At 40.8% G+C, this 16,308-nt stretch overlaps 2 protein-coding genes across 7 annotated transcripts in view; both read right to left on the bottom strand.

Annotated features, from left to right (window-relative positions):
• The window catches only part of mcph1 (microcephalin 1), a 28,022-nt gene extending 19,098 nt beyond the window's left edge, over positions 1-8,924 (bottom strand). For 4 of the 6 annotated variants that reach the window (XM_076742636.1, XM_076742632.1, XM_076742635.1 and 1 more), the window contains exons 1-10: positions 8,807-8,924; positions 7,767-7,828; positions 7,588-7,679; positions 7,201-7,319; positions 6,970-7,051; positions 6,704-6,815; positions 6,492-6,623; positions 6,312-6,392; positions 4,085-5,242; positions 2,802-2,917 (exon numbers count right to left, since the gene is read on the bottom strand). In XM_076742636.1, the coding sequence (XP_076598751.1) occupies positions 2,802-2,917; positions 4,085-5,242; positions 6,312-6,392; positions 6,492-6,623; positions 6,704-6,815; positions 6,970-7,051; positions 7,201-7,319; positions 7,588-7,679; positions 7,767-7,800 (1,926 nt within the window). In that variant the 5' untranslated portion in view covers positions 7,801-7,828; positions 8,807-8,924. Of the gene's footprint in view, positions 1-2,801; positions 2,918-4,084; positions 5,243-6,311; positions 6,393-6,491; positions 6,624-6,703; positions 6,816-6,969; positions 7,052-7,200; positions 7,320-7,587; positions 7,680-7,766; positions 7,829-8,579 lie in introns of all 6 variants that reach the window. The other 2 variants (XM_076742633.1, XM_076742634.1) reach the window with 2 other exon arrangements.
• A 783-nt stretch (positions 8,925-9,707) lies between these two features.
• Positions 9,708-15,790, bottom strand: LOC143327942 (neuropeptide Y receptor type 4-2-like). Its single transcript, XM_076742640.1, has 2 exons — positions 15,588-15,790; positions 9,708-12,901 (listed from the first exon to the last, which is right to left on the bottom strand). The coding sequence occupies exon 2, from the start codon at positions 12,828-12,830 to the stop codon at positions 11,469-11,471; it is 1,362 nt and encodes a 453-aa protein (XP_076598755.1). The 5' UTR covers positions 12,831-12,901; positions 15,588-15,790; the 3' UTR covers positions 9,708-11,468.
• Between the last annotated feature and the right edge of the window lie 518 nt (positions 15,791-16,308).

Raw genomic sequence — 16,308 nt, forward strand, 5'->3', positions numbered from 1 at the left:
TTGTGGAGTAGATTGAAGTCTCACTGTGTTGCGTTGTGTCACAATATTCACACATTTGGCAAAAAAAATTGAATATAAGTAGAGCTATAGTGCACAGATTTGGCTTAATTTGTTTCTTGGCCCGTGTTTGTGTTTTGCTTTGTTGTTTTCAGCAGCCTGGATAATAGAGTATACAGTATATAAACAAACAATGTCTCAAAGACATAAGGAAGCTGAATGCATGTTATGTTTCTTTAGGTGCTACATACTGTGAGTTGGTTCATTAAACGATACAGCACTGAACAGGTAAAAGGACCATTATTCACCAGCCAGACAGACTGTGCACTTTCAATAACCCTGCCTGATATAAAGCTGCATAGAGACCAAAAAGGAAATCAAACACCAAGGCCATGAGTAGAGACAAACATATTCCGAGCCACTGGAACGGAACTGTAAATTTGTAACCTGACGACTGTGGTCCATCCAGCCTCGTACTTTGACCCCAATACAGCAAGCTATCATCAACACAAACACCTGAACGGCAGTTACAGACAGGACCACCGGGCCCTTTCCTGCCACACTCTGATATCTGGTCCCCCAGCTGGAAGTCAGGGGTTAAGGCCTGTTGAACACAGCGGTGCCAAAATGCTGCGCCAGCCCAACCCACTCCAGTCAAGCATCACATCATACCTGATAAGAAACTTATCACCCAACGACTACTACTCCTCAGTTATGCTGACAGAGGGTTTCTTCAAAGGGAGGTGTTTTGATATTCTAGTTTGTTAATGATCCACAACAGGGCTACCGCCCAGGACCACCAGAAGGTGACCAGAACAATCAGCTCATCTTGAGCTCTTTCAAATTTAGTCGAACAACTCAAAACATGGGCAGCAATTGTGAAGGTTCCTCAGTGGGGACTTGGACTTATCTTATGCAGTGGACATGTTCTGGCAGCAGCACAAGAAAACAAGCACTGAAGAATGAGTTTCACATAGAGAGCCTCTGACAAAGAGCTGGTGTGAACTGCAGCACAGCCTGCGAGCACAAGCACTCCTGGCACAAATGGAGGAAATTCTTCACTGTATGACTACGTCTCCTTGATGGCTGCTACTCTGCACTCGCTGTTATAATGATATTCAGAAAATCAGATGGAGGTGAGGACCGTGGCCCTCTTAAAGAACTGAGATACAGCTATGACAGCAAAAATACCAGATTACCACAACTGAAGCACACTTGACATAAGCAACGACTGAAAAATACTACGGGTACATACAGTGGCTCATATCAGTTAACATGTGAACACAGTCAAAGCATCTTCTTGCGACTCTTGGCAATTACTGAAAGACTCTTAAATTGATGCATAAAAAACACACACAGCTAACCTTGAAACCAACGCTCATTAGATTTTGAGGTGCACATTTATAGAAATCACATTTCAAAGCATTTTCATGCATTTATTATAGAACTGACAGGAGGGAGATGACATGAATACAGAGAGAGTGCTGGGTAACCACAGCTCAAACAGGGAGACACTGGGGACCCTGAAGATGATTTTTCAAACAACTGTATCTTTGATGGAAAATTGAAGAGAGAAAAAGGTGGATGATGTATGGCTCCCAGACCACTGGACCACATTTACTGTACTATTGAGTATCTGTGAGCTGATCTGTTACTTGTTTGTATTCAACGCCTATAATTTGAAGACATTTCTAGAGCTTCAGAATGACTTTCTTTGAACAGGCTCAAGAGAAACAGCACAAACATCATCATTTAATATCTGCATTGTCAAAGACCGCTGAGCCATGCAGGTGTGACCTTCGAGTACTTATGCCGGATGACTGTGTTTATCGTCACTGCCTCATGTTTGGACGTTCATCTATTATCTGTTGCAGAACTAAGAGAACAACTAAAACATCGCTGTGATCAGGCTACAATAAAGTCAAACCATAACAGATCCCTGGGGGAGATGACGTCGTGTTTGGCTTGTTTCAGCCACAGCTTGTTGAGGTTACCAGTGTAACGAAAACAGAGCCCAGGTGCATTTCACAAGCAAGGAAGTTGTACACTACCATCACAGAGGCAAAAACACAGGAAGCCCCCAGGACCAGACAGAACCTTTTGGCTAGATGCGTCAAACGCCTACAGATATGGAAGTGTATGACCTTATGGAGGAAATACTTAAAAAGGAATTACACACACCCTCCTCGTGTTTACTGTACTTCCTAAGCTTCCTATATTATCATAGGATTTTGTCATATTCTGCAGCTGCAATAGATTTGGAAGATAAATAAAGTCGGAGCTCAAGTAAACGAGAGAGTGAAGAAAACAGGAAAATGCATCAAACTCGACGCAGATCTTTTGCACCATGTTCACTTTTCTGTATTTCTGTGATGAAGGAAGATAAATATGCACTGTGCAAAGTTCAGACTGGCTGGAAGTAAGGACTTCACTACAATCAGGAAAATGTGTCATCAAAGTCACCTGTCTAAACCGCAAAAGTGAACAAAAGAATTACAAATATAAATGAGCAAATTGGAGATATCTAACTAAAAGTGCATCATCCCATGTCACAGCAGTATTTCTAATGAACTGCTAAGCCTCCCACTGGTGATTTAATACTCATTACATCCTGTTTTTGCAGTCCCACTCCAATTTTTTCCCCATCTCCACTATAAAAAATGTTCCATCTCCATGCATTTTTTTTTTTTAGGAAAACTTTGATTTAGTGCAAAAAAGGCCTTCAAATGAAATTACCACAATTGAGACGACATTACATAGTTGCATAATTCATTTCATTCAGTTAAACATGAAAAGTCTCTTACCTTTGTTGTGTTCACCATTTTCTGAGGACTCAAGCTGACTTGTTTATTGTGATGTTCTTCGCCTTCAGAGGGGATCTCTGTTAAAGCAGCTGCCACTGTACATTCATTCGCTCTACCTATATTTGAAAACAAGAAAAACAATTGAAAACAGTGTGGGGGGGATGTCACTGAAGATATCGCACAGCAGGAACTGTTTGCATGTGTGTGTGCATTCATGTTCATCCATCTCTGCTCTGCTCCATTTACACCTGGCTGAAAACTGTAACATCAAATTGCAAACTGCAACATTTCCAAACCACTTGCTACCAGCTCACCACCACCAGATATGTAACAGACTACTCACTTCAACTTATTGGAAATTCAATAAACGTATTATTTTAAAGACTAAAGTTGACTTCGATGTAAACTCAAATCTTCACAGGTCTCATATTTTTCAAGACAAACACCTTTTCAGTAAAATGTTGAATGTACTCGACTTAAATACTTTTATCAGTAGCTCCAATGAGAGGAACAGTCTGTGATTAAATGTCATTAAAGGGGCCTCATTACCATCAAAATTCAAAACATTTACTCTGCTCAAATCGGCAACTCCTCCAACACACGGACTGACATTAAAATCTGAGCTGTTAATGATTTCTGACACTTGTAAGATTTGATCACATCAGTAATGTTACCAGCAGTAAAGAAGCTTTAGATTTCAGTCACGATCAGTTGAGAAACACATTATGCAGATTTTCCAGGTGTTACTCTGTCCAGCTTCAGAACTACTTATCCTCTTCAGGGTCTTGGGGGGGGGGGGGGGGGGGGGGGGGGTCAGTATCACATATTGACAAACAGATACACATCTACGAGCAAATAGAGCTCTCAATTCCCCTGAAGTGTACATATAGATATACACATATATATTACATGTGTATGTATACCTAAAATGCATGATCTCAATTGCGAATCAGGCCTTTTAAAGACAGACGTACAGATTAGGAGAATACTCACATACAAAGGCCTCATGTTTTCAAGTTCAAATTATTTCTTTATTATTCTTTTTAAAAAGTGACATTCAGAAATGAAAATTCACCTTCAGAAAACTAGCTGGAGGGAACCATTCACTAATCCAAGATTCAAGTTTTCCCTGAAAGAATAACTATGTGGCAAACCGTTCACATGACCCAGGTACAACACACCATTAGACCTCCACCACTGTGAAAGTTCAAACACCATTAGTAACATTTTGTTTTGTTCAGTTCATCATATGCTTTCTAAACTGTGGCAGCCTCACTACTCACTTTCCAAGGTGTGAGAAAGGACATTGACATCAGTGTTTTTCTGCAGATCCGACACTGTGTTAGCCTCTGCTAACGTTGTTGTGTGTACTGATCCAGATGCTGTTGCTGCACCACTTGCTGTAGGGGTGCATGTAAACGACAAGGTGCTTTGTCTTCGCCTCTTAGCCGCGACTGTCACATTAGCACTTTCCAAGGCAGGCAGAGATTCTTTAAGATCCTGTTGTGGATGACTTTGAGGCTCACTGCTTGCATCAGACTGCTGATGGCTTTTTTTGCCTGTCTGATTTTTTTCCAGTTTCTTCCTCTTTTTACTGTTAGTTTCAGACGCAATGCTTTCACGTCTTTGTTTCCTCTTCTTGGGGCCAGAGCCCAACTCAAAGGGAATCTGAATGTCGCTCTTCACAGGTAGATTAGGCAAAAGAGGCCTTTTTGATTTCTTGTGACAGTTAGCTGGGGAGAAAAAGTCCTCGAACACATCTTCATCTCCATCAGTGGAACCTGTGGCAGCACTTGTAGTGTCAGCAGATAGAGTGAAAGATCGTACCAAGGCAGAAAGTGACAGTCTGGCTTGTTTGGGTGTTTTCCATTGTATTTCCTGCGATGAAGTAGAAGTTTGTTTTGACAGTTCAACTGTAGCATCACCTACCTTGGCTGGAGGCGAGAAGCAACTAGAAGAGTTCACAGTATAAGGGGAGAAACGGGTCTCAGGCTCTGTAAAAGATTTAGGTGCTTTAATTTTTCGCTTTCCCTTTTCAGATGTGTTAGGTGACGGGCTCGATGATTTTATCTTCGATCGCCTTTTCTCTTTCTGAAAGTTCTTGCTGTCGTCAGATCCCCAATCTCTGCAAGGGCTTTCTAATAAACCTACAGGTTTCTGTTTCTCTGCTGGCTTTTTTCTGACTGAGGCCCTTCTTGACTTTTTTGGTTTATTCCCGTCTCCGATCTCTTTGTCACTGAAGTCAGGACATTTCAAAGGACTTGAAATCTGTTTTTGCACATCACGGCAGGGTGACAGCCAGGGCTTCTCAGAGCCTTTGCTGTGGAGTTTCTGAAGACGGCCGTGGTCAGTAACATCACGCTGTGTTCTCCCTTCTTCCTTATCAGGTGAGTATGATGGTTCAGCAACAGAAGCACTGGAATCATCATCCGACTGGTCATCTGTGTTATGGAAAAAAATTACTAGAATTAGTTATATGCATCTTACAGACTCTATAGTTTATTTTTCTTTGTCAGTGTATTGAGCCAGATTTGCAATGGCTCTCAAGGACTCTTACTACATAAAACCACAAGCAGCTGCTCCCACTTCACATTGTGGAGAGCCAAGGTTTCCAGGACAATGAAGAGAGCTGCTCATAAGGTAAGTTAAAGAGACCAAGGACAATGACACATGGTGCTGTCACACACTCGCATGGCCTCTCCTACCCCTGCAATGCCAAAGACACCTAGCTATTCTTGGCATTCCTCCCATCTGACACTCAGGTGGAGCCACACATTGCTGCTGACATCTCGGAGTGGATGTCAACGTTGAGCCTGTGTTCTTCCGGGTGAAAGGATCCCCTCACCATTGACAGCACTGTGGTGGTGTGAACTCAAACAGCGAAGAACCTGGAAGTGGCAAACATTGCAGCAGTAGCCCTGAACTAAATTATTAACAGCACTGAACATGCTTTTAGTTATTTGTTTAAAGGGGATTTTGGCTGACATCTAGCTCTTCCTTCAAACAAAAGCATCTGCCAAATGAATGTAATGTAATGTACTATTTTTCTTCAGAGCTGCCAGAGCAAATGAGGGCAAAGCACAAGTAATTACTGCTCATTCAGTAGACTCCAATGGGGTGCCAATGTTGCTCTGTTTTTGCCAGTTACTGTCTCTAGTAGATTTTTTAAAAGGAGGCTTGAAACAGCTGGCTGTATGAATGCACTCAATTGACACAGGAGCCACACACGAAAACAGAACAAACAGTATACTTGAGAAAAACACATACAAATACAAGACAGTTCACCATAACTTTTTGCTTACCATGTATACCGTGTACTATATATTGCTATAACTCAGGTTACTCATTTCTATCTTTATTCAAGTGGGGTTTTTTATGTTTTTTATCACTGTTTCACTTCATTATATACACACACACACACACACATATACATACGTGTGTATATAAGCGCCATCTTGGATTTCAACATCTTTTCATCAGTAACAAGAAGATCACACTATATTTTCTTACACATTAATTTGAGGACAGTGGGCGTGCTCCCAAGGGAAGGTTTCAGCCTGGTGGGTGAGCAGGATTCAACCATCTGTGAAGCTGAAAGACAGTGACATTTGACATATGTGAATTTCTGGTGTTTCAGAAGTGCTGAAATATTGTCAGTTCATCAGCCTGTACATCTGGTGCTGCACATACCTGTGGGTGAGAGGTTTTCCCGTTTCTCTTTCATGTCTTTCAAACGCTGTGCCATGTAATCTGATCTTTTCAACGCAGGGCTATAGACTATTCCATTCTCTTCATCAATGATGATGGGTGACACATCTGTAACTGTGGATAAAAATTAATGTGAAATGACAAACGACATCACTTGGTTTTTAAAGTTTCTAAAAGCAGTAATAATCTCTTACCCAGAGGTTGTTTTGGTGCTATGTCTTTCATCATCTTGTCTAATTTTTTCCTCATGCGTCTGTCATTTTCAGGCGTCTTCTCTGGAGAATCTTTTGGCTGCATGCAGCGATGCTATGTGAATCACATACAAAAAATATTTTGAACAGGAAGTAGATAAATCAGCACAATATATGGCTTGGCAAACAGTGGTCCAACACTGATTTACAATGAGATCTTAAACTGTGACACCAAAATAAACTTTACATGTAAATCTGACTGTACTCACTTTCTTGTTCTTCAACACTGGATTGGTTTCATCTATGGCTGGATACAACTCCTCATCCACATGCACACCGTCATTGTAACACCTGGACATCATTTCACCAAAAATATGCCACATTAAGAAATTTCAGTAATGATTGACAAAAAGATCTTGCAAAATTTCATAACAATACAATCAAAATATCATAGAAATGTTGAAGTTAAAAGAGTGCACAGTTCTCAGTCTAATTCTTACCTGCCTACCCAGAGAACTGAGACCAGCCGCACATCACTTTTCTTGGCTTTCCTCCACGTAGCCAGATGTCCATTGCTGAAGACTACATGTGTAACTTGTTTATTGAATGTTTTTGATACCTGGAAAAGAAAAGGCACTTAGGTTTTGCAAAGTATGCATGTGTACTCAAAAAAAGGCTGCAAGTGGAAGCTCAATCCCAAAAATGCAAATCAGGTCAAAAGTTTAAAAAAGGTGGCACATGGTCAAAGCAAGCAATGACTGTAGAGATTTACATTTTACTAAAATGTCATGATGTGTTTTGGCCATAGGCCTTCTTCAGTGATGTAAAACTCTACTGTAAATACAGTGAATGATATAAAATATAGTGCAAATGTGTTTATTCCTCACCTGAGCTCCCATTTCCTGCAGCTGCTGAACGAATGGTTTTGAATAGTTTGCTGTTTTGTCTGATGACCACACATCAACATAGGCAATGACATCTGTGACAAAATGGACAAAGTCATAAACCACAGGGCATAAGACCTGGCCTAAATTAATTGTAGCAAAACTAAGATGATGAACAATACCTTTAAGTACTGTACAGCTGTTGGTTGTGGTCATTACTGGCCTCTGTAGCTCGAAGACTCACCTACACAAATCCAATAAAAACATTTTCTGAGATGGAAGATCAGCTTTCACAATCCAGAGGAATGTTACTCACTGTGACCCTTTTTAACAACGCAAGATATGAAGTCACTTGCTTTCCAATAATGCCGAATAAACCAATCACCACAAAGAGCACAAGACAGTCAATCAATGTCTCAATCAGTGCTGCAATTCAGAATTGTCTTCAGTCGATCCACTATATCTATGACCAACTAAATAAGCAGTTAGTCTTACATGTGTAGAAAATAATGACAATACCCAAAAGTTACCACAGCCCAAAGTGATGTCCTCACACTACTGACATTGTCTGATCATCCGGTAAAAATAGTAAAACCAATCAAATCAAAACCAGTGAAGACACAGGCTGCACATCTAAAGGTGTACTGCTACACGTCTCAACCTATAAAGCACTGGAAACCAGCAGTCAAGCCTAAAACAATCTGATGTTGTTTTTTTCTGTAGGGTCCATACGATACGTCGACATTCAATTTCAAAACACATTGTTTTTGTATTATCGTCTGTTGTAAATCCAATCATTGAGACGCGACGAGCAGTGTTACCGTTAGTTAGCTAACGTTAACTAACTAAACCCATATACTCCAAGTTAACCGTGAAGCGAACGATGTTATGAAAAACATTGGTAACCTTACAGATATATAACATTAGTTAATGTGTAACGAACAATATTCAAGACATACATGTTTTGATCAAACATCAGCGATTTCAACTTAGACCAGTAAATGTCTATTTCCTTGTTAATGTTGGTGATATTTTATCGTTAGTTGAAGCTAGGTTTTGCTATTAAGTTAGCGAGCTAACTAACTTGGTTATTCTTAGCACTGGTGTGGCTAAGTTGTCAGCATATTACGGAAGTAATATGACTTACGCATTACACGTGTTTTGGCTATTTGCAGAACAAAAGCATGAATGCAGATAGCAACCAGTAATTTTTAGTACTTGCCGTCCAGTTACTTTTCGCAGCAGTGAGGAATAAATTACGCAATTTTGAACAACAACTGGGTTAACTAACGCTCAGTCAGCATAGTTGGCGCGTGCAGTTTTGTGATGCAATGCATTCTGGGAGAGAGGGTCACCATTGGCTGATAGGTAAAAGACGTCATCTCCAACCCAGAAGCGATGGCAAAGGGAACGTGTTATCGTCTCTGAGAAGGGCCCTAAGAAGTGTACTTTAAACCTCGCCCTTTCCTTTCGGTGAGGGAATTTATCTTTTCGAAGTATTATTGCAACTTTTTCTGTCTCTTTTGACAGACAAGTCTGAAAAAGACTTGATTCGTGGTTAAAAAAAAGTGGTGAAAATCATCTTGATTAAAGGCCTCATGTGCTTGGATTCTGACAGAAAGATAGAGTACGTCATTGATCCCATGAAGAAAACTACAGTGGCAATCAAAGGCTGTTAGGAAGAAAGATGGTGTGTAGCCTATTCTCCATGCTCAACAATCTTCATTAAATCTGTTCATGTTTCAAACAAAAGTTAAGCCCATGTGAATGTGTATCAAGTAACATTTAAAATGACTTATATTATTACCATGTAGACAGATTAAGGTGACATTTTCAATTTCTTTGGTGTTCAGGTGCAGTTCACACTTTCAAAACTACCAGTTATTAATTTGATATGAAACATCAAACACAGCCTGGTTTTCATTGGTGGTCATTAAGTTAAAAAATATTTCAAAATTCTAGTTTTGGTCATCTCATTGTCTTTACAGCCAAATTATATTTAATATGCAATATGCATTTGACAGTCTTCACAGGTTGGATAGCAACATTATTCTGGAAGAAAAACTTCATCTAACCTTAGAGAGCAAGAAAGATTCATTTTAATTTGTCTCTTTTTTTTTTTTGTCACGGAACAAAGACAAAACTTTCTATCTTTTATTGTTTTAATACAAAAAAGAGAAAAAGGCATTTGAGCTAGTAATTAAAAAAAATCTGGTTTCTCTAACACAATATGCAACACATGATAGTCCCTTTATTTTGATTATTAAACCAGTAACATATACTGAACATGACTACATTGGCCTCCAATCATAAGTTAGCATTTCAATTAAATAGGTAGACACGGGTATGTACAGGTCTGAAGTGATATTTGAGAGCTTCATGCATCTCTATAACCACCCTTCCCTGTACAACTGGTAGACTAAAATCTTTAATATACATTTGAATATCCATTCAAAGCCACATGTAAACACATTTGATGTCATTTCTGATTTTATTAAACTCATCTAAAACTAATTTCTAATCAACAATCTTAGAAACTGTTATATAAGTCACATTAATCACAGAGCAAAACACACCTTTTGTTCTTCTTCGCTCTAGAAGCTCATGCACCAATTTCACAGCACAAATGCCATAAATACAAAAGAGGTGAAAATGTAAATCTATGTACAATATGTAAAAATGTAAGAAATACAACAGCAGCACCACATTCATAAAATAAATAATTTATAACATGTTCACCTGGATTAGCACATAATGCATCGGTGTTACTTTTCAGTACAACATACGGTTCCATGAGAAATTAAATGAAAAACCAACATGTAGGAAACACTGTACTTTGTTGGTCCACCACAAGCCTTGAGAACAGCGTCAGTGCTCCTTTCTAAAAGTCTCTGAATCTGTACTGCAGAAATGAACATTTTTATCATTATATTCTGAAAGATATTCCCTTATTTGGTGCTTTGATCGTGATGGGGAGCGCTGTCTAACACCTCGGTTCAACATCCACCACAGCTGTTCAGTTCAGTGAAGTATTGCAACTGTGAAGGCTGCAGCATAGACACATACTGTATGTTTTATATTTACCAGAAAATAGGCCTTTTTCACTGAAAATGTCTTGACATGTCACAGTCAGAACAGCAGGTGTAATAAATAGTAATAGTAATGATGGCTGAATTCCATTTAGCTGCTTCAGTTTGAAGGTCCTGGTATTGTGCTGGGTCACTGTCACACTGTCATCGCTTACTGGGGCACTTTAATAGAACGGAGCCATTGTTAATGTTATTAGTAACACCTGTGCTGCTTTTCCCCTGTCAAGTCAAAATGTCTGCCGTGAATTTGTTTCGCCTCTCTAGTGTCACAACAGCTTGCATTGTGAATATTATCCTAACATACTTTGTATAAAACATTTAGAAAAATGCTATGCTTTGTGTTTAATTTGAAATAACTTTAATTGGCTGTCGCTCTCACAGTTTAATAGATGTCCAACAAGACAACCTTTTGATGGTTTCATGTTAGTATAAAATGTTGAAATATGTAGATTTCTTATGTATGAGATGAAGCATCTAATCGAAGCATCTAATAGGGGCACGGCAACAGATTAGTTTAGAAAAACAACACATTCTTTTGAAGCACTTTTTTTTTTTTTTTTACATCAACACACACCTTGTATGCTGTAGTTAGGAATTACTTCAGAATACGATAAACCAACACTGTACTACACACTTCACTTCAAACCACTGACAAAACAGTTTTACTTCAAACCACTGTTAAAACTGTTGGACTGTCGTTAAGTTAGAACAAACAGCAGAAGTTAGTCGTATACCTGTACAGTTTATGCAATTACATCCCAGAGCAGCAGTATCCTTTAGATTGTAACATCAAAGTCAAACAGAGTTGCTCCTGCAGGTAAGAGGCACAGAGGTGCGGGACACCTCCATGTGCACGGTGGACATGGGAAAATGCTCACACTCCTCTTCGAGTGGCCTGCAGCGGCAGTGCAGGAGCGCCTCTCTCACCTCCTGCCGAAAGTTGGAATTGAGGAAGCCGTAGATAATGGGGTTGATGCAGGTGGAGGACATGGCCAGCAGGTGGCAGAGGGAGAACAGCAGGTTGTGGTGGCAGATGGGAAGAGCATCCTGGTTCCAGTCAGACACCACGTTGAAGGTGGTGAGAGGCAGCCAGCAAAGAGCAAAGGCTGTAATGAGGGCAACCAACATGATGTTGATCCGGCGGCTGTGGGTCATGCGCTGGTTCTCTGGGGTCCTGGTGCGGTCCAGCATGTCTTTGCGGTGGCGAAGACGCATAAAAACTCGGACATAACAGAGCAGGACCAACAATAGTGGACCACAGTACTGGAACAGCAGGAGCCATGTGGTGTAAGCGAGCCTGTGCTGCGGGGATGGCCAGTGCTCCAGACAGGCTTCCATATGTGGAGAGGCAGGGATGTAAGAAAAGAGGGAGCGGTATGAATTTGGAAGCACAGATGAGTTTTTGTATGTGTAGGAAACAGGCTGAGATGGAGATGCATTGTGATAAGCCTGAGGAGAGGCTTGGTGATGCAGCGGAGACTGGGACAGGACTGGCATTACATTGGCGTAGGGCTCATTTGTGAGGAGCTGAAAGGCCAAAAAAGGTGAGGAGGTGAAGCAGGCCAGAATCCAAATGAGAACAAGAGCAATGTAGGCCTGAGGAACGCTTGGTTTCCACCCAGAGGGGTTAATGATGAGCTGATGTCTTTCCAGGGCGATGAACACCAAAGACAACACAGACACAGTCACAGACGCACACTGGATGAACGGCACCAGCCGGCATAACAGGGACCCAAAAACCCAATGGTCCATCAGTGTGTATATGACAGTGAAGGGGAGGCAGAAGACACACACCAGAATGTCAGAGAATGACAAGTTGCAGATGAAAATGCCTGTGACGTTGACTTTTTCTCTGCGACGGGCGATGATGCAGATGAGGCCAATGTTACCCAGCAGCCCCAGCACCATTGTAATGCTGTACCACACAACTAGACAAGCTGTGAGGACAGGAGACATTGTGCACTGGTCATAATGCCTGAGAACAGCGAGGTCTGAGAGGAGCTGGGTCTCATTGCCCGGCCACTCCTGCACAGACTCATGACTGGTACGCCTCTCCTCCTCCCATGGCGGAGAACGTGGAGAGGTGGAGCTGTCGAAGGACAGAGGCAGAGCTGTCATTGAAGGAGAAGACTGGCTCGTGTTGCCACTCAAGGGCATCTCAACAGGACTTGAGTGTCACCAACCCCCAGGATCAAATTGTCCATCCCCAGCCCTCGGAAAACATGCATCTGAGATGAAGAGAGATAAAGCACAGAGGGAAACAGAAGTGTTTATTCCCAAGAAAAGTGTTATTGTGTGTGTGTGCATGCTCCTGCGTGGGTATCAATAGGTTGTTGAGCCTTTTGTAGTGGAGCTGATTTGCTCTGTGTTCTATTGTTTCCTTCCACCTGCCCAGGGACTGCAGATGGAAATGAGATGCTCTTGTGGCTGATGAGGAATAAAAGGTGGGAGAGATGCTGTGTGTGAGGACTTTTTTCTATTTAAGTCTCACTGAGATTATGTTCAAGACAGCATTGTCATTAAAACATGCCCTTATGTTCTATTTTCAACTATTCTAATAGTGTGGCTCGTGTTTTGTCAGTCAGTCGGTTGGTCCATCATTTTGGTTCAGACTGATATAGCTCAACAGCTATTAAATGGATTACCATGAAATGTTGACATTCATGACAATTGTGGTTCCCAGAGGATGAAGCCTACTGACTTTGGAGATCCCCTGACTTCTCCTTTGGTGCCATCATGCAGTCAAAATATTAATTATATTTTAGTTGATTGGCCAGAAAATACATTCATTTTGATAAGAACATTACACAACATAATGAGACACTCTTTTACTGATTGAGGGAATGAATATAAGGCACCAAAGGTCATTTTTTGCTATAGTTTCAGCATTTTGTACTAAGCAAGATTCAGTTCTTGGTTTTAACAATCACCACTTTTCTCTTCTTTTTTACTCATGTTAAGAGCTCAGACTTGTCAGTTCTCCTCCCTCAAATGAATGTTCCAGTCAGGTTTTAAGACTGAACATAATAGCTTAATGACAATTAAATTACTATGCATACATTTGACTTCTATTTTTCAAGTCCACAACAAATGATGTAGTACATCGAAGTGAAAGGGCATGACATTGTCAGAATCCTAAAAATGGAGTCCTGCTCTCTCCCCTGAAACCTCTGCCAAGCGCTGTGAAAACCAGCATCGCAAAGAAAATGAGCCTGTCATTTTCCATTAACGACACATGTACTTTAGCTATCAGTCACTTCACACTGCATCATTACTAACCTACTCTGTCAGTGTGTTGCGTGAGCTGCAGGCAGGGTGGCGCAGCATTGATCATCCTTTGTTCAGGGAGGAAAGACAAGTGTAATGTCACCAGTAACCAGATGTAAGAAACAGCTGTAACAGAGCGGAGGAACCATAGACACCAGCAGGTAAAAGAAGGACAGAATGTCCCATTAATAGGCAATTTGGTCCTGTCATGCGACAATGATGTCACACTATAGGATGCACATCCAGCAAGCAGTCATTGCGATCGATCCCCTAAAAAGCACAAATAAGGAGCACTGTGACCTGGCACTGCTCTGTCCATCATATTCTTCTTGTCTGCCTCAGTTAAGTGTCCTCCATCTCTGAGAAAATGTTGCTCTCTGACAGGAAAAATGAGAGATTGGCTGGAAGTCATTTTTCTTGGACCAGACTCACTTTGAAGATTCTCTTTTGTGGTCTTTTGAGAGCAGTGCTATGCAACAATTGATGTCCATTCACAAACCTTCACCAGTGTCATCCGTGTTTCAGTTAAAGGTCCTCTACAGTAGCTTTAGATAAAACATTTTCTTTCACTGCATGACAATTTCACATCGTCTTTGTCAGCCAAAGATTCTCTGAGGCAGCCACATTAAGCTGTTTTTTTTTATGACTGCACCAATCAAGTTTCCTTGTGATTCATCGTGAAATGCGTTTTATGTTTGGAAAGTTCATGAGTTCTACTAAAATCTAAAGGTTTGTAGATATGAGCAATCCTGGAGGGTGGGATTTTAAGCGTTTTTTAGCTTGTAATGAAGTCGATAATTATGGTCACATCTATGCTTGACAGAGAAACAAAGAGCAGATGAAAGAAGTTCTGCCTCCTCTGTGCAGTCACTGATTCATATCTAATCACATAAAACGTGGATCATAAAAGATGCTTACTATGTTAATGCGGTCACTTGTTTACCTCTTATTACATTTTTATAACTTAAATCCCTCCTTTTTATTACAGCTTTACACCAGACCACCAGTGAATATTATTCCTCTTACTGGAAGCCATTGCTCTGAATTCATGTTGCACACAACAAACAAACAAACAAACACCAAGACAGTATTTCCACATGCAGTCAGTCAATGGCACTATTCAGAAACAATTTTCTTCCCCCCCTGCCTCCTGCATGTGGAGGAGCAGGATAACAGGCAGCAGGCGCTTTGGTGTGCTCAACCTGAGATGATTATCCAGGCCTTATTTATTCTCTGCTGGGGGTGTCATGGAGTGTGTGTGACACCTCACAACACATCATTACTAGAAATACCTTCATCACATGGCTTTTCTCCACAGTAAATTAATGCAAATCAGCAACGTATTTCCCCACATTTTTCCTGTTTTTTCCACCCAGTTTTCCTGCTGAATTTGAACGCGCATTTCAGAGCTGCCTTCTGTACACTGCTTTTGTTTGAATGCATTATTCAGGAACATTTGCAATGGACCAACAGTACACCTGCAAATCTATGAAGCTGCAAGCTGACAGTGAAGAAACAACACAGCGTACATTTTTGAACTGATTGACTAAAAAAACTCCCTGATTTTTCTTGACAAAGAGCATTATTGTATGTAATAGACCATTATTGTAAATTGTAATAATTGTAAATAAAACAAAAAGCACTCACATGCAGGTGGGTTGGCTGTGTGCAGTGTCCCTGTGATGCAGAGATGACAGAGAAAACGATCCTCCGAACAGGTGCGAATCCACAGAGACGAGAGTTGGAGAAGGAGCTGAACATCAGATCAACCCGAATGTGTCTGTGCAGCAACAGCCCCCGTAATATTCGGCTGTTTGAGCCCTTCAGGTGCCAGGGACCCTCTGAGCACTGAGCTCTGCTGTCACACAGTGGTGCATTTATTCAATTACATCCTTAAAATGGCACCTGCTGTAAGAGCTGTTACAGAGACATAGAGCAGGCAAGAAGAAAGCAAATGTGGAGCAGGCTTGCATTTTTGTTGTCAGCTGAATTTAAAACATAAAAAAGCAAAACTAAGAGGAAGGTTGTTTAGTCGAGTGGTAGAGTAATTAAAAGACATCTGTAAGCTTGGTGCAAGTTTTATAGTCTCCGCTGTGTATTCATGCACTTCTCCTGAATCAGCTTAATCCAAAACACCGTTTTAAGAGCTAAGGACAACAGCAGCAAACAACAGCAATCATATGTGACAGAGACTAAAAATCCCCCAAAGAAAGAAAATCTGTTTTACTCCAAGTGTCAGCAGCTTTCAGCATTGGAGCTCTTTGCATGTATATTTAGGTGATTCGACATCATTCCAAAGGACTCAGAATTAAAGAAAATAATACATGCAACTTTCAATGCAAAATACATTTTACCTGCATCATACTGA

The sequence above is a fragment of the Chaetodon auriga genome, chromosome 11 (assembly GCF_051107435.1).
Source record: "Chaetodon auriga isolate fChaAug3 chromosome 11, fChaAug3.hap1, whole genome shotgun sequence".
Taxonomy (NCBI): domain Eukaryota; kingdom Metazoa; phylum Chordata; class Actinopteri; order Chaetodontiformes; family Chaetodontidae; genus Chaetodon; species Chaetodon auriga.

Excerpts from the sequence above, each read along its gene's own strand:
- LOC143327942 (XM_076742640.1), bottom strand. The coding sequence starts at position 12,830 with ATGCCCTTGAGTGGCAACACGAGCCAGTCTTCTCCTTCAATGACAGCT.